The 12,713-nt window shown below is 40.9% G+C and overlaps 1 protein-coding gene across 1 annotated transcript in view; it reads left to right on the forward strand.

The window, feature by feature from the left end:
- Positions 1-12,480, forward strand: part of LOC121858558 (titin homolog) — a 43,664-nt gene extending 31,184 nt beyond the window's left edge. The window contains exons 2-5 of the mRNA XM_042355047.1: positions 2,011-2,136; positions 2,683-3,196; positions 3,707-9,706; positions 9,776-12,480. Coding sequence (XP_042210981.1) covers positions 2,011-2,136; positions 2,683-3,196; positions 3,707-9,706; positions 9,776-10,876 — 7,741 coding nt within the window. The 3' untranslated portion in view covers positions 10,877-12,480. The remainder of the gene's footprint in view (positions 1-2,010; positions 2,137-2,682; positions 3,197-3,706; positions 9,707-9,775) is intronic.
- Positions 12,481-12,713: the final 233 nt, after the last annotated feature.

Below are 12,713 nucleotides of genomic sequence, written 5' to 3' on the forward strand. Positions count from 1 at the left end.
CATAAACCAACACGTATAAGAGGTTGTCAGTCATCTCAGGTAATGTTACAGGTAAACAGAAGTAATTACCTCATCAACAGTGGGCGAGACAGGTAGTCACTGCGGGAAGTAACCTGTCAGGTGAGGTAACTACTCTGTCACCCAGAAATTGCAAGAATAAATTACTTGCCAATCATCACTACATTATCCACCCCCCCCAAACAACATTATTAGGAGGGAGTACTGTGTGTGTGTGTGTGTGTGTGTGTGTGTGTGTGACAATGAAAACTAACCTAACTTAAACACAGACTGCCGTAATAAGTTTTCTCATTATGCAACATAATCAACACCAGGATGACTCAGGTAAGTTCCTCATTGCGAGAGCGTCAACGTGCAGAGCGTGACTGAGCAGGGTACACAACCACTATGTAGGTCACTTGGGAATGAATACTGGATAGCGTACAGTAAACACCCGTGCTTATACGCAGCATCTGGCCACTACACTCCGCCGTGGGTCATTGATTATTGAAAAGGTGTGGAAGGCGGCGTATAAGTGTGTGTGTGTGTGTGTGTGTGTGTGTGTGTGTGTGTGTGTGTGTGTGTGTGTGTGTGTGAATTGAAAGATAAATAAAAAGAATCGAGATTAGTTGTGTTGCTCATGGATTTCAAATTATAGACTTAACTATTTTATCACCATATAAGTGAAACCTCCATATAACGGACTTCTCTCTCCCTATAATCCGTTAGAGGGAGGTTTCACATCTAACTGTCCCTCGATATAACGGACTTTCATCTCTATATCGTTCAATAGATGGCAGCTTCACATCTAACGGGCCCTTGATATAACGGACTTTTTTCTCCATGTAGTCCGTTAAATAGAGGTTCCACTGTACATATATTACCATACAAAAACGGTAAGAGACATCGTTCTCAGACTAAGCTGTTGGAAATGGATCAATATACTTTCTACTCCCGCCTCGCTGTGTCAAGGTCCCTCAGTAACGACCTATATATTCTGTACACAAATGACGTAGCTTAGCGATCGTCACCTGTTGGTCAAGGAGTGCCCCCCACCTTGATACTTACAGCCACCAGTAACCCCTTATCAGCAGTGAAGTGATTTAGAGCTGTGAGAAAGATACTGTTAATTTTCAACAGTTCAGGACTGGTATATTTACTAAACTAACAATAACGTTTAGTTATTGGAATACAGGAATGAATTATAACATCGAGTTGTATTATGTGTGATGGTCGATCAGTAGCACACCTTACCTAACCAAAAGTGTGTGTCTATGTCAATGAAGATACTGACAATAGCACCAGCGTAGATATTGACATTAGTTCCGTAAAATATCTTAAAATAACAGTGGCTATTTTATTCTTTCGTCCATGAAAGATATACTACAACAAACTCACTACATCCGCACCTCCTCCGTAAGAGTGACGAGGAGGACTCACTCAAACAGTAACTCATCAGGACCATACAGCGAATCCAAAACACGCTGGGTGGAGTTATGTTATGTAAGAAGAGATAACAGGATTTTAAATCATGAACGAGGAGAATATATGACGATCTGTCCCTCACTGGCTTATAAGGTGTACCTAGGCCGCTGCATCACCTACCGTAGAATCTGTGTGTCATCTGTGGTCATCTCGGAGTGACATACACAGTGAGATGGCGACGATGGCGGCTATTCTATATAACCCTGATGTTGACTCCTTCAGGTGGGTACTAGAGTGGTGTCTGATAGATAGATATAGTATTCTGGATCAGTGGTAGGTACTATGATTTACTGCCATCTACTGTACTTAAGTTATGTGTTTTAAAAGTGTATGTGGCAAACTGAACCATACAAAAAAAAAAAATAGGAATCACATAAAGATTCGTATTTGACTCCTATTTTCTTCACAGTATGGCAGAGGAGAGGCAGGCGGTGTATATTGTCTATGTACAAGTTATTTATGCATCTCTGTCGGTTCGTTACTTCACGTTTACTTGGACAGCTAAATAACGAGGTTTTCTTTCAACAGCCGCTACGGTGACGGAACGACTAACGCCTATCAACCGGCGGTCAACACCCTCCCCTACACCGACCTCAACTACAACTACCCATACGACACCTCCCAGCAACAGGACCCAACTTATTCCTACTACCCGTAAGTAATATTGATTTTTTTAGGGGGAGGATCACCATTAGTTAAAAATTACGTAAAAACACAAATGCAAAAATCAGATCGCATTAAGATTAGTTACCCAGATTATTTCACCTCATGATTAATTACCCTAAAATCAAGTTAAGATAACCTAATTCACCTTACTTAACTTATCTCAACCTAATCTAACCCCAGCAAGTAGCATTAGGGAGTCGCAGTGTTTTCTGACTCACGGTGACCTATATACGGCTTTATCATTATTTATGGTGTTGTTTGTTTCGTTTTTCTCTTACTCTCTCCATCTCTTTATCCCCTTTGTTTATCCTATGTCTCCCTTTTCTGTATTTTTTTCTTGTCGATTTTATCCCCTGTTCATTTAATTCCCCCATTATTCTATCTTTACCTTCTCTCTATTTCTTTACATCCATCCACTTTTTATCTTATTCTTTTAATATTTTACTTCCTTGTTTTTATCTCTTCTTTCCCTCTATATATTTTCATTAATGTTCCTCAACCAACCAAGAGACTCGTGTCAATCTCTGTCAACAGGGAGGCAAGTGGCCAGGATCCCTACAACGATCCCGACTACAACACCTACGGCCAGTACTACGAGGGCCAAGACCCAAACGACCAGGGCTACGGCCCGGACGACTTGGGTTTTGACTCCAACGACCCGGGTTTCGACACCAGCAACCAGGACAACTACCCTAATAACCAAACATACGATCCCAACGATCCGACATACGACCCCAACGATCCGACGTACGACCCCAACGATCCGACGTACGACCCCAACGATCCGACGTACGACCCCAACGATCCGACGTACGACCCCAACGATCCGACGTACGACCCCAACGATCAAATATACGACGAGAACTACGAGACAACTGAGCAGCCGTACGATTCTCCCGGTGGGTACATAGACTATAGTCCCGCCTACACATACGACCGACCTATCATCTACAAGCACGGGTCTAACCTTAAGCCAGAGGGAGAGTTTGGTGGAACATCTGAACTCAAGTCCGCCTACAGGGCCTACGACAGCCAACACAAAGCTCAGGTTAGTTCAAGGATACAACTGTCAACCCAGACCTCAGATTGGTTCAAGGGCTATGATAGAAAATACAGGTTATTCAGAACTACGCTGTTATTGTTTTATGACCAAATTTTATCTTTCACCAGTATAGTAATTCACTTTTAAATGCTCTTTTAAAAAATTTCAGTTAGGAGTTGTCTAATTACCACTATCAGAAAGAGTTTGTTGACATTAAATCTTTGATGTCACTGGTACTGTATCTCGACAGCTGACCGCCTACATCTGTCCTTCAATCTGTTGTAACGGCTTAACTCAAGACCCACTGCCATTATTAGTAATTTCTGGCATTATTAAGAATTTGTGAATCTTTTTTCATCGCATGTGATATGTCGATAAATATATAGAAATTATCATTAATTTACAAATATCCCCAATTAGCAAGGACCCTAATGGAAACAGTAATAATACAATAGTACTTAATGTTAAGGTATTTTTATGATAAGAAGTTTGTGTCATGTTTCTGAACTATTTCAGGCTAACCGTAAGAAGGACAACCTTGGTGCAGGAGGTGCCATTGACGGGAAAACCGAGCATAAGGAAAAGTACCAGACTTACGAAACCTCCCGCCCAGTCGTATACAAACACGGCACCAACCTCGCTCCTGAAGGAGAGTTTGGTGAACTAACAGAAACTCACGACAAGCACCGCCAGTTTGACTCCCAGCGTCCTGTCGTAAAGAAGCAAGGGACAAACCTCAGCACTCAGGGAAACTTTGAGGAAAACACTGAATACCACACACAATATTACAAGAAAGGTTCAGAAAAACCCGGTAAACTAAACAGGGCAAGAGATAATCTTCAACAGGAGGGTGAGTTTGGAGAGGTCACAGAAACTCAAGACAAACATCGTCAATTTGAGTCCCAACGACCCGTGGTGCAGCGACAGGGAGCCAATCTTACCACTGAAGGTAACCTTGCCAACGACACAGAGTACTACAAGCAGTTCTACAAAAAAGATTCTTATAAACGTTCTGCCAAGAGGAATACTGACAACTTGAAGCAGGAAGGAGACTTTGGCGAAGTAACAGAAACACACGACCAACACCACAAGTTTGACACCCAACGACCAGTGGTTTATCGTCAGGGCGCTCACCTCCGTACAGAAGGTAACTTCTCTAAAGACACTGAATACGAAAAAGAATTTGCAAAAAAAAACTCCCAAAAAACAAAAGGGGCCAAACATAATGACAATCTGCAACAAGAAGGAGACTTTGGCGAAGTAACAGAGACACACGATAAACACCACAAGTTTGACACCCAACGACCTGTAGTAAAGAAGCATGGAGACCATTTAGGAACAGAAGGAAATTTTGAGAAAGATACAGAGTATAATAAACAGTTCCACCAGAAAGGTTCTGATAAAAGAACTGCTAAGAAGAACAGCGACAACTTGAAGCAGGAAGGAGACTTTGGCGAAGTAACAGAAACACACGACAAACACCACAAGTTTGACACCCAACGACCTGTGGTTTATCGTCAGGGCGCTCACCTCCGTACAGAAGGTAACTTCTCTAAAGACACTGAATACGAAAAACAATTTGCAAAAAAAAACTCCCAAAAAACAAAAGGGGCCAAACATAATGACAATCTGCAACAAGAAGGAGACTTTGGCGAAGTAACAGAAACACACGACAAACACCACAAGTTTGACACCCAACGACCAGTGGTTTATCGTCAGGGCGCTCACCTCCGTACAGAAGGTAACTTCTCTAAGGACACTGAATACGAAAAAGAATTTGCAATAAAAAACGCCCAAAAAACAAAAGGGGCCAAACACATCGATAGCCTGCAACAAGAAGGAGACTTTGGCGAAGTAACAGAGACACACGACAAACACCACAAGTTTGACACCCAACGACCTGTGGTTTATCGTCAGGGCGCTCACCTCCGTACAGAAGGTAACTTCTCTAAAGACACTGAATACGAAAAAGAATTTGCAAAAAAAAACTCCCAAAAAACAAAAGGGGCCAAACATAATGACAATCTGCAACAAGAAGGAGACTTTGGCGAAGTAACAGAGACACACGATAAACACCACAAGTTTGACACCCAACGACCTGTAGTAAAGAAACATGGAGACCATTTAGGAACAGAAGGAAATTTTGAGAAAGATACAGAGTATAATAAACAGTTCCACCAGAAAGGTTCTGATAAAAGAACTGCTAAGAAGAATAGCGACAACTTGAAGCAGGAAGGAGACTTTGGCGAAGTAACAGAAACACACGACAAACACCACAAGTTTGACACCCAACGACCTGTGGTTTATCGTCAGGGCGCTCACCTCCGTACAGAAGGTAACTTCTCTAAGGACACTGAATACGAAAAAGAATTTGCAAAAAAAAACTCCCAAAAAACAAAAGGGGCCAAACATAATGACAATCTGCAACAAGAAGGAGACTTTGGCGAAGTAACAGAGACACACGACAAACACCACAAGTTTGACACCCAACGACCTGTGGTTTATCGTCAGGGCGCTCACCTCCGTACAGAAGGTAACTTCTCTAAGGACACTGAATACGAAAAAGAATTTGCAAAAAAAAACTCCCAAAAAACAAAAGGGGCCAAACATAATGACAATCTGCAACAAGAAGGAGATTTTGGCGAAGTAACAGAGACACACGATAAACACCACAAGTTTGACACCCAACGACCAGTGGTTTATCGTCAGGGCGCTCACCTCCGTACAGAAGGTAACTTCTCTAAGGACACTGAATACGAAAAAGAATTTGCAAAAAAAAAAGCCCAAAAAACAAAAGGGGCCAAACATAATGACAATCTGCAACAAGAAGGAGATTTTGGCGAAGTAACAGAAACACACGATAAACACCACAAGTTTGACACCCAACGACCTGTAGTAAAGAAGCATGGAGACCATTTAGGAACAGAAGGAAATTTTGAGAAAGATACAGAGTATAATAAACAGTTCCACCAGAAAGGTTCTGATAAAAGAACTGCTAAGAAGAACAGCGACAACTTGAAGCAGGAAGGAGACTTTGGTGAAGTAACAGAAACACACGACAAACACCACAAGTTTGACACCCAACGACCTGTTATACAGACACAGGGAACCCATCTGTTAACTGAAGGAGAATTCACTAAGGATACAGAGTACACTAAGCAATACCACCAAAAAGGTTCTGAGAAGCGTATTTCAAATAAAAAAAGTGACAATTTGAGGCAAGAAGGAAGTTTTGGCGAAATAACCGAAAATCATGATAAATACCACAAGTTTGATACCCAGCGTCCAGTGGTATATCATGAGGGAGCCTATCTAGCAACAGAGGGCAACTTTATTAGTGAAACAGAATACAATAAACAGTTTGATGAAAAAGGTGCACAAAGATCTCGGGAGATAAAACAAAATGATAATCTACGTCAGGAAGGAGATTTTGGTGAGACTACCGAGACTCACGACAAACATTGTAAGTTCGACACACAGCGTCCAGTAATTCAGAAACAAGGAGCAAATCTCACAACACAGGGAAATTTTGTCAAAGATACAGAATACGAGAAGCAGTTCATTGAAAAGGGTGTCCAGAGACGTACTGCCAAAAAGAAAAGGGATAATCTTCAGCAGGAAGGTAAGTTTGGAGATATATCAGAAGTAAAAGATAAATTTCAGAAACAGAATGTAAGGAGGCCTGAGCTGAAGAAGAATAATGATACCTTACGTCAACAAGGTAACTTTGGTGAACTTTCAGAGAATAAAGATAAATATAGGAACCAGAACGCCAAACGTCCTCCTCTAAATAAGACCACGGATAACCTCCGCCAGCAAGGAGAGTTTGGTGAGAAGTCTGAGATCCAGGACAAGTTCCAGAGTCACCATCCTCAGAGATCACGGGTGAATAAAATGTATGATAACCTCAAGAGTACTGGAAAGTTTGCAGAAATCACTGAAATTCAAGAAAAGTATCAGCCCACTGACCCTTCCAGACCCGAGAGAAGAAGAGTAGGTACAAGTTTAAAAAGTAAAGGGAACTTTGGAAGCAGCTCAGAGTACGGTTCAATGTTCCACGACTTGGAAGGCCACCAGCGCCACTCCTACCGGCTCCCCGACAACCTCAAGCCTGTTGGGACCTTTGGAGAAAAGAGTGAAGCTAAGGACAAGTTTCGTGAAGTTGCCGCCGAGAGACCTGTCATCTGGCGGCAGAAATCAAATCTTAAGGCATCGGGGACGTTCGGCGAACCTTCCGAAGCTCGGGATAAATACCGTGAGTTCCAAACCAAGAGGCCAACAGTAAAGAAGATGGGCTCAAACCTTCATCCTGAAGGGGAATTCAATGATATAACTGAAGTTCATGACAAATATCGCGAAGTAAAACCTCAACGTAACATTGCCCCTAAACATAAGTCAAACATCCAACCAGAGGGACAATTTGGGGAGATGTCCGAAATTAAAGACAAGTACCGGCAATTAGAGAGACAAAGACTAATTGCACCAAAGCATGGAGCCACCCTGAAACCCGAGGGCCAGTTTGGTGAAACCTCAGAGGTTCATGACAAATTCAAGGCTTTGGAAACTCATCGAAATATTGCAAAGAAACATTCTGGTAACCTCAGGCCTGAAGGGGACTTTGGTGAAACCTCAGAAGTTCATGACAAATTCAAGACTTTGGAAACTCATCGAAATATTGCAAAGAAACACTCTGGTAACCTAAGGCCTGAAGGGGACTTTGGTGAAACTTCAGAAGTTCATGACAAATTCAAGGCTTTGGAAACTCATCGAAATATAGCAAAGAAACATTCTGCTAACCTCAGGCCTGAAGGGGACTTTGGTGAAACCTCAGAAGTTCATGACAAATTCAAGACTTTGGAAACTCATCGAAATATTGCAAAGAAACACTCTGGTAACCTAAGGCCTGAAGGGGACTTTGGTGAAACTTCAGAAGTTCATGACAAATTCAAGGCTTTGGAAACTCATCGAAATATAGCAAAGAAACATTCTGCTAACCTCAGGCCTGAAGGGGACTTTGGTGAAACCTCAGAAGTTCATGACAAATTCAAGGCTTTGGAAACTCATCGAAATATAGCAAAGAAACATTCTGGTAACCTTCTTCCTGAAGGGGACTTTGGTGAAACCTCAGAGGTTCATGACAAATTCAAGGCTTTGGAAACTCATCGAAATATAGCAAAGAAACATTCTGCTAACCTCAGGCCAGAAGGGGACTTTGGTGAAACCTCAGAAGTTCATGACAAATTCAAGGCTATGGAAACTCATCGAAATATAGCAAAGAAACATTCTGGTAACCTTCTTCCTGAAGGGGACTTTGGTGAAACCTCAGAAGTTCATGACAAATTCAAGACTTTGGAAACTCATCGAAATATAGCAAAGAAACATTCTGCTAACCTCAGGCCTGAAGGGGACTTTGGTGAAACGTCAGAAGTTCATGACAAATTCAAGGCTATGGAAACTCATCGAAATATAGCAAAGAAACATTCTGCTAACCTCAGGCCAGAAGGGGACTTTGGTGAAACGTCAGAAGTTCATGACAAATTCAAGGCTATGGAAACTCATCGAAATATAGCAAAGAAACATTCTGGTAACCTTCTTCCTGAAGGGGACTTTGGTGAAACCTCAGAAGTTCATGACAAATTCAAGACTTTGGAAACTCATCGAAATATAGCAAAGAAACATTCTGCTAACCTCAGGCCTGAAGGGGACTTTGGTGAAACGTCAGAAGTTCATGACAAATTCAAGGCTATGGAAACTCATCGAAATATAGCAAAGAAACATTCTGCTAACCTCAGGCCAGAAGGGGACTTTGGTGAAACGTCAGAAGTTCATGACAAATTCAAGGCTATGGAAACTCATCGAAATATAGCAAAGAAACATTCTGGTAACCTTCTTCCTGAAGGGGACTTTGGTGAAACCTCAGAAGTTCATGACAAATTCAAGGCTTTGGAAACTCATCGAAATATTGCAAAGAAACATTCTGCTAACCTCAGGCCTGAAGGGGACTTTGGTGAAACGTCAGAAGTTCATGACAAATTCAAGGCTTTGGAAACTCATCGAAATATAGCAAAGAAACATTCTGGTAACCTTCTTCCTGAAGGGGACTTTGGTGAAACCTCAGAAGTTCATGACAAATTCAAGGCTTTGGAAACTCATCGAAATATTGCAAAGAAACATTCTGCTAACCTCAGGCCTGAAGGGGAATTTGGAGAAACCTCAGAAGTTCATGACAAATTCAAGGCTTTGGAAACTCATCGAAATATAGCAAAGAAACATTCTGCTAACCTCAGGCCTGAAGGGGAATTTGGAGAAACCTCAGAAGTTCATGACAAATTCAAGGCTTTGGAAACTCATCGAAATATAGCAAAGAAACATTCTGGTAACCTTCTTCCTGAAGGGGACTTTGGTGAAACCTCAGAAGTTCATGACAAATTCAAGGCTTTGGAAACTCATCGAAATATAGCAAAGAAACATTCTGCTAACCTCAGGCCTGAAGGGGACTTTGGTGAAACCTCAGAGGTTCGAAATATAGCAAAGAAACATTCTGCTAACCTCAGGCCTGAAGGGGACTTTGGTGAAACCTCAGAGGTTCATGACAAATTCAAGGCTTTGGAAACTCATCGAAATATAGCAAAGAAACATTCTGGTAACCTTCTTCCTGAAGGGGACTTTGGTGAAACCTCAGAGGTTCATGACAAATTCAAGGCTTTGGAAACTCATCGAAATATAGCAAAGAAACATTCTGCTAACCTCAGGCCTGAAGGGGAATTTGGAGAAACCTCAGAAGTTCATGACAAATTCAAGGCTTTGGAAACTCATCGAAATATAGCAAAGAAACATTCTGCTAACCTCAGGCCTGAAGGGGACTTTGGTGAAACCTCAGAGGTTCATGACAAATTCAAGGCTTTGGAAACTCATCGAAATATAGCAAAGAAACATTCTGGTAATCTTCTTCCTGAAGGAGACTTTGGTGAAACCTCAGAAGTTCATGACAAATATAAACCCTTGGACAGTCAAAGAAATATTGCAAAGAAACATTCTGCTAACCTAAAGCCTGAAGGTCAGTTTGGAGAAATCACAGAAATTCAAGATAAATATCGAAGTCTAGAGACACAAAGAAACATTGCTAAGCGTCACAGCGCCAAACTCAAACCTGAAGGCAACTTTGGTGGGACGTCAGAGCTTCAAGATAAGTATAGAACACATGATCCCAAACGGCACATTGCTAAACGCCACACGGATAAACTCAAACCTGAGGGTGACTTCAGTGAGACCACAGAAGTTAAAGACAAGTACAGACAAAAGGGGACAAATAGGAATATTGCTAAACGCCACAGTGGAAAACTCAAACCTGAAGGTGAGTTTGGAGAGATATCAGAACTTCACGATAAATACAAAAGCTTTGACACTCAGAGAAACATTGCCAGGCGTCACAGTCCATCCTTAAAACCAGAAGGTAAATTTGGTGAAATTTCAGAAATTCAGTATAGTTACCGAGGTCATGAATCCAGGCGTCCAAAATTAGAAAAGGTAAATTCTGACCAACTGTGGCTCGATGGTCCTAAGTTTACTATAAAAGGAAGTACAGAAACACTATCAAGTTACACTGATTATCCTGGAGTAAAACAGAAAGATCTCAGAGTTCCACCAAAATACACCTCCAATGTTACAGCGGTAAAAGCGGCATAACGCCACTGCTGATGTAGCTGTATAGGAAACGTGTCTGGGAAGACGTATAGAGGTACTGGTTGTTTTTAAATGTTGGAGTCTGAACTAATGTGAAGCACAGGAATCGTTAAAGCAGAGTAATTCATAACATCAACAACTTTGGAATCTCCTCTCTTATTTCTATCATTTGTTTTAAAATAATACAACTTTGAAGAACTATTAAGTCCAGGTCTTCGGCTTTGGTTGAATTGCTAAAAACTATATTTTTCTAAGTGAATCTTCTTTCTTAAGTCCCTCTCCTTGCTTCATAGACTGTGAACTATGTCACTATAAATGTACATATTTAATGAAGTGATTCAAAGGATGAATTTCAGGCGAGTACTGACCACATACTGTACAACATTGTGGTAGTAGGAAGTGTAGCATATGACAGTGGTGGCCAACTAGAGGCAGACAAACCCGGATACACTTCTAGAGCCACAAGAGTGTCTTGTGGTACACTACGAATATTTTATTTTCAAAAATAAAAATAATATTGGTAATAACAACAAACTTTCTTACCTCTCTTTGACAACTTTAAACTCAGTGGCTCTTCTGCTACCCATCACAACTTTATCAACAATTTTCTTGAAGTTTGTCTCTTCTTCAGCTGAGGATAAACAAAGTAGAACAGATCAGTGTTTGGATTTCATGTGTTTGAGGGCAGAAATGGACTTGCACAGAATTGGCAGCGAAGTCAATCAACAAAAATGACAAAATAAAAATACAAGGACTTACTTGGTATATATTGATAATATAAGCATACTACTAAAGATAATATGTATAATACAGTATGGATATTTTTCATTTTTTACTATTGTGGGTGTTCTAAAAGCCACAGTTTCTAGTAGCTCAGAGAAGGCTAGTTGGCCACCCCTGGCATATGAGGAAAGTATATCCAGTAGTGCCTTTATCATGCAATAGGCTACACAGAATTCCTCATGCTTATACTGTATACATTTCATCCATGTAGCTGCCTTCCTTACCACATGATTTAATAACTCATTCTAACATACATTATTGTCATTATACATACATAAAGCAGCTCTGTCGTGTGGCAAGGAAGGATTAAAATCTTTGAATATTATATAGTCTCTTGCAGTCTATTGTGTGTCCATAAAAATTTCTAATAGTGGTGGTTTTGGCACGTGATCACCTCAAACCTTCTTGCAGCTTTATCAAACGATAATGCTGGCTAAGGAGGGCATACATTTAAAGGCTGACTGATAATTCACATGACGTCAAGTGATATTTATCCAAATTGGAAACTTTTGACAACTATAACTTAATCATAATCTAAATTATCTTTTATTCACTTGATGATATGTAGATGCCAGTGTCAGTCATATAGTAAGAAGTGCTTGAACAAGGAAAAAGCATACATGTGGCACCTCTACCAGGTGTTGACCCTACACGCACGGGCACCTAGACGCAGGCAGTCTAGTTGTTCTGATGCTGTCATCGCTGGCGATAGTCACCACACAGCCCGCCAAACAAAATATTGTATCTTGTACAGCAAATAATCATAGGGAAACACTTTCAGAGTTTGTGTGCATTTTTCCAAATACAATAAACATTTTAGAATTTTTCAATTTTCCTTAACCCTCTATGTTTATCTGTTGTGAAATGACCCAAAAGCAGAGTTTGGCCCAAGTTTAAATAAAAGTGCTGTACAAAGAATAAAGTACAGTAGTTTGGTGATGTTTGGTAGTGTCACACTGGATTATAGCTTTCTCACATCTGTCCTTGGACATTGAAACCAAGACAGTAATAAGAGATATGTACTGTACATAATATTTCATGCATTTGGAATACCACC

The sequence above is a fragment of the Homarus americanus genome, unplaced genomic scaffold (genome assembly GCF_018991925.1).
Source record: "Homarus americanus isolate GMGI-L3 unplaced genomic scaffold, GMGI_Hamer_2.0 scaffold74, whole genome shotgun sequence".
In the NCBI taxonomy this organism is placed as follows: Eukaryota; Metazoa; Arthropoda; class Malacostraca; order Decapoda; family Nephropidae; genus Homarus; species Homarus americanus.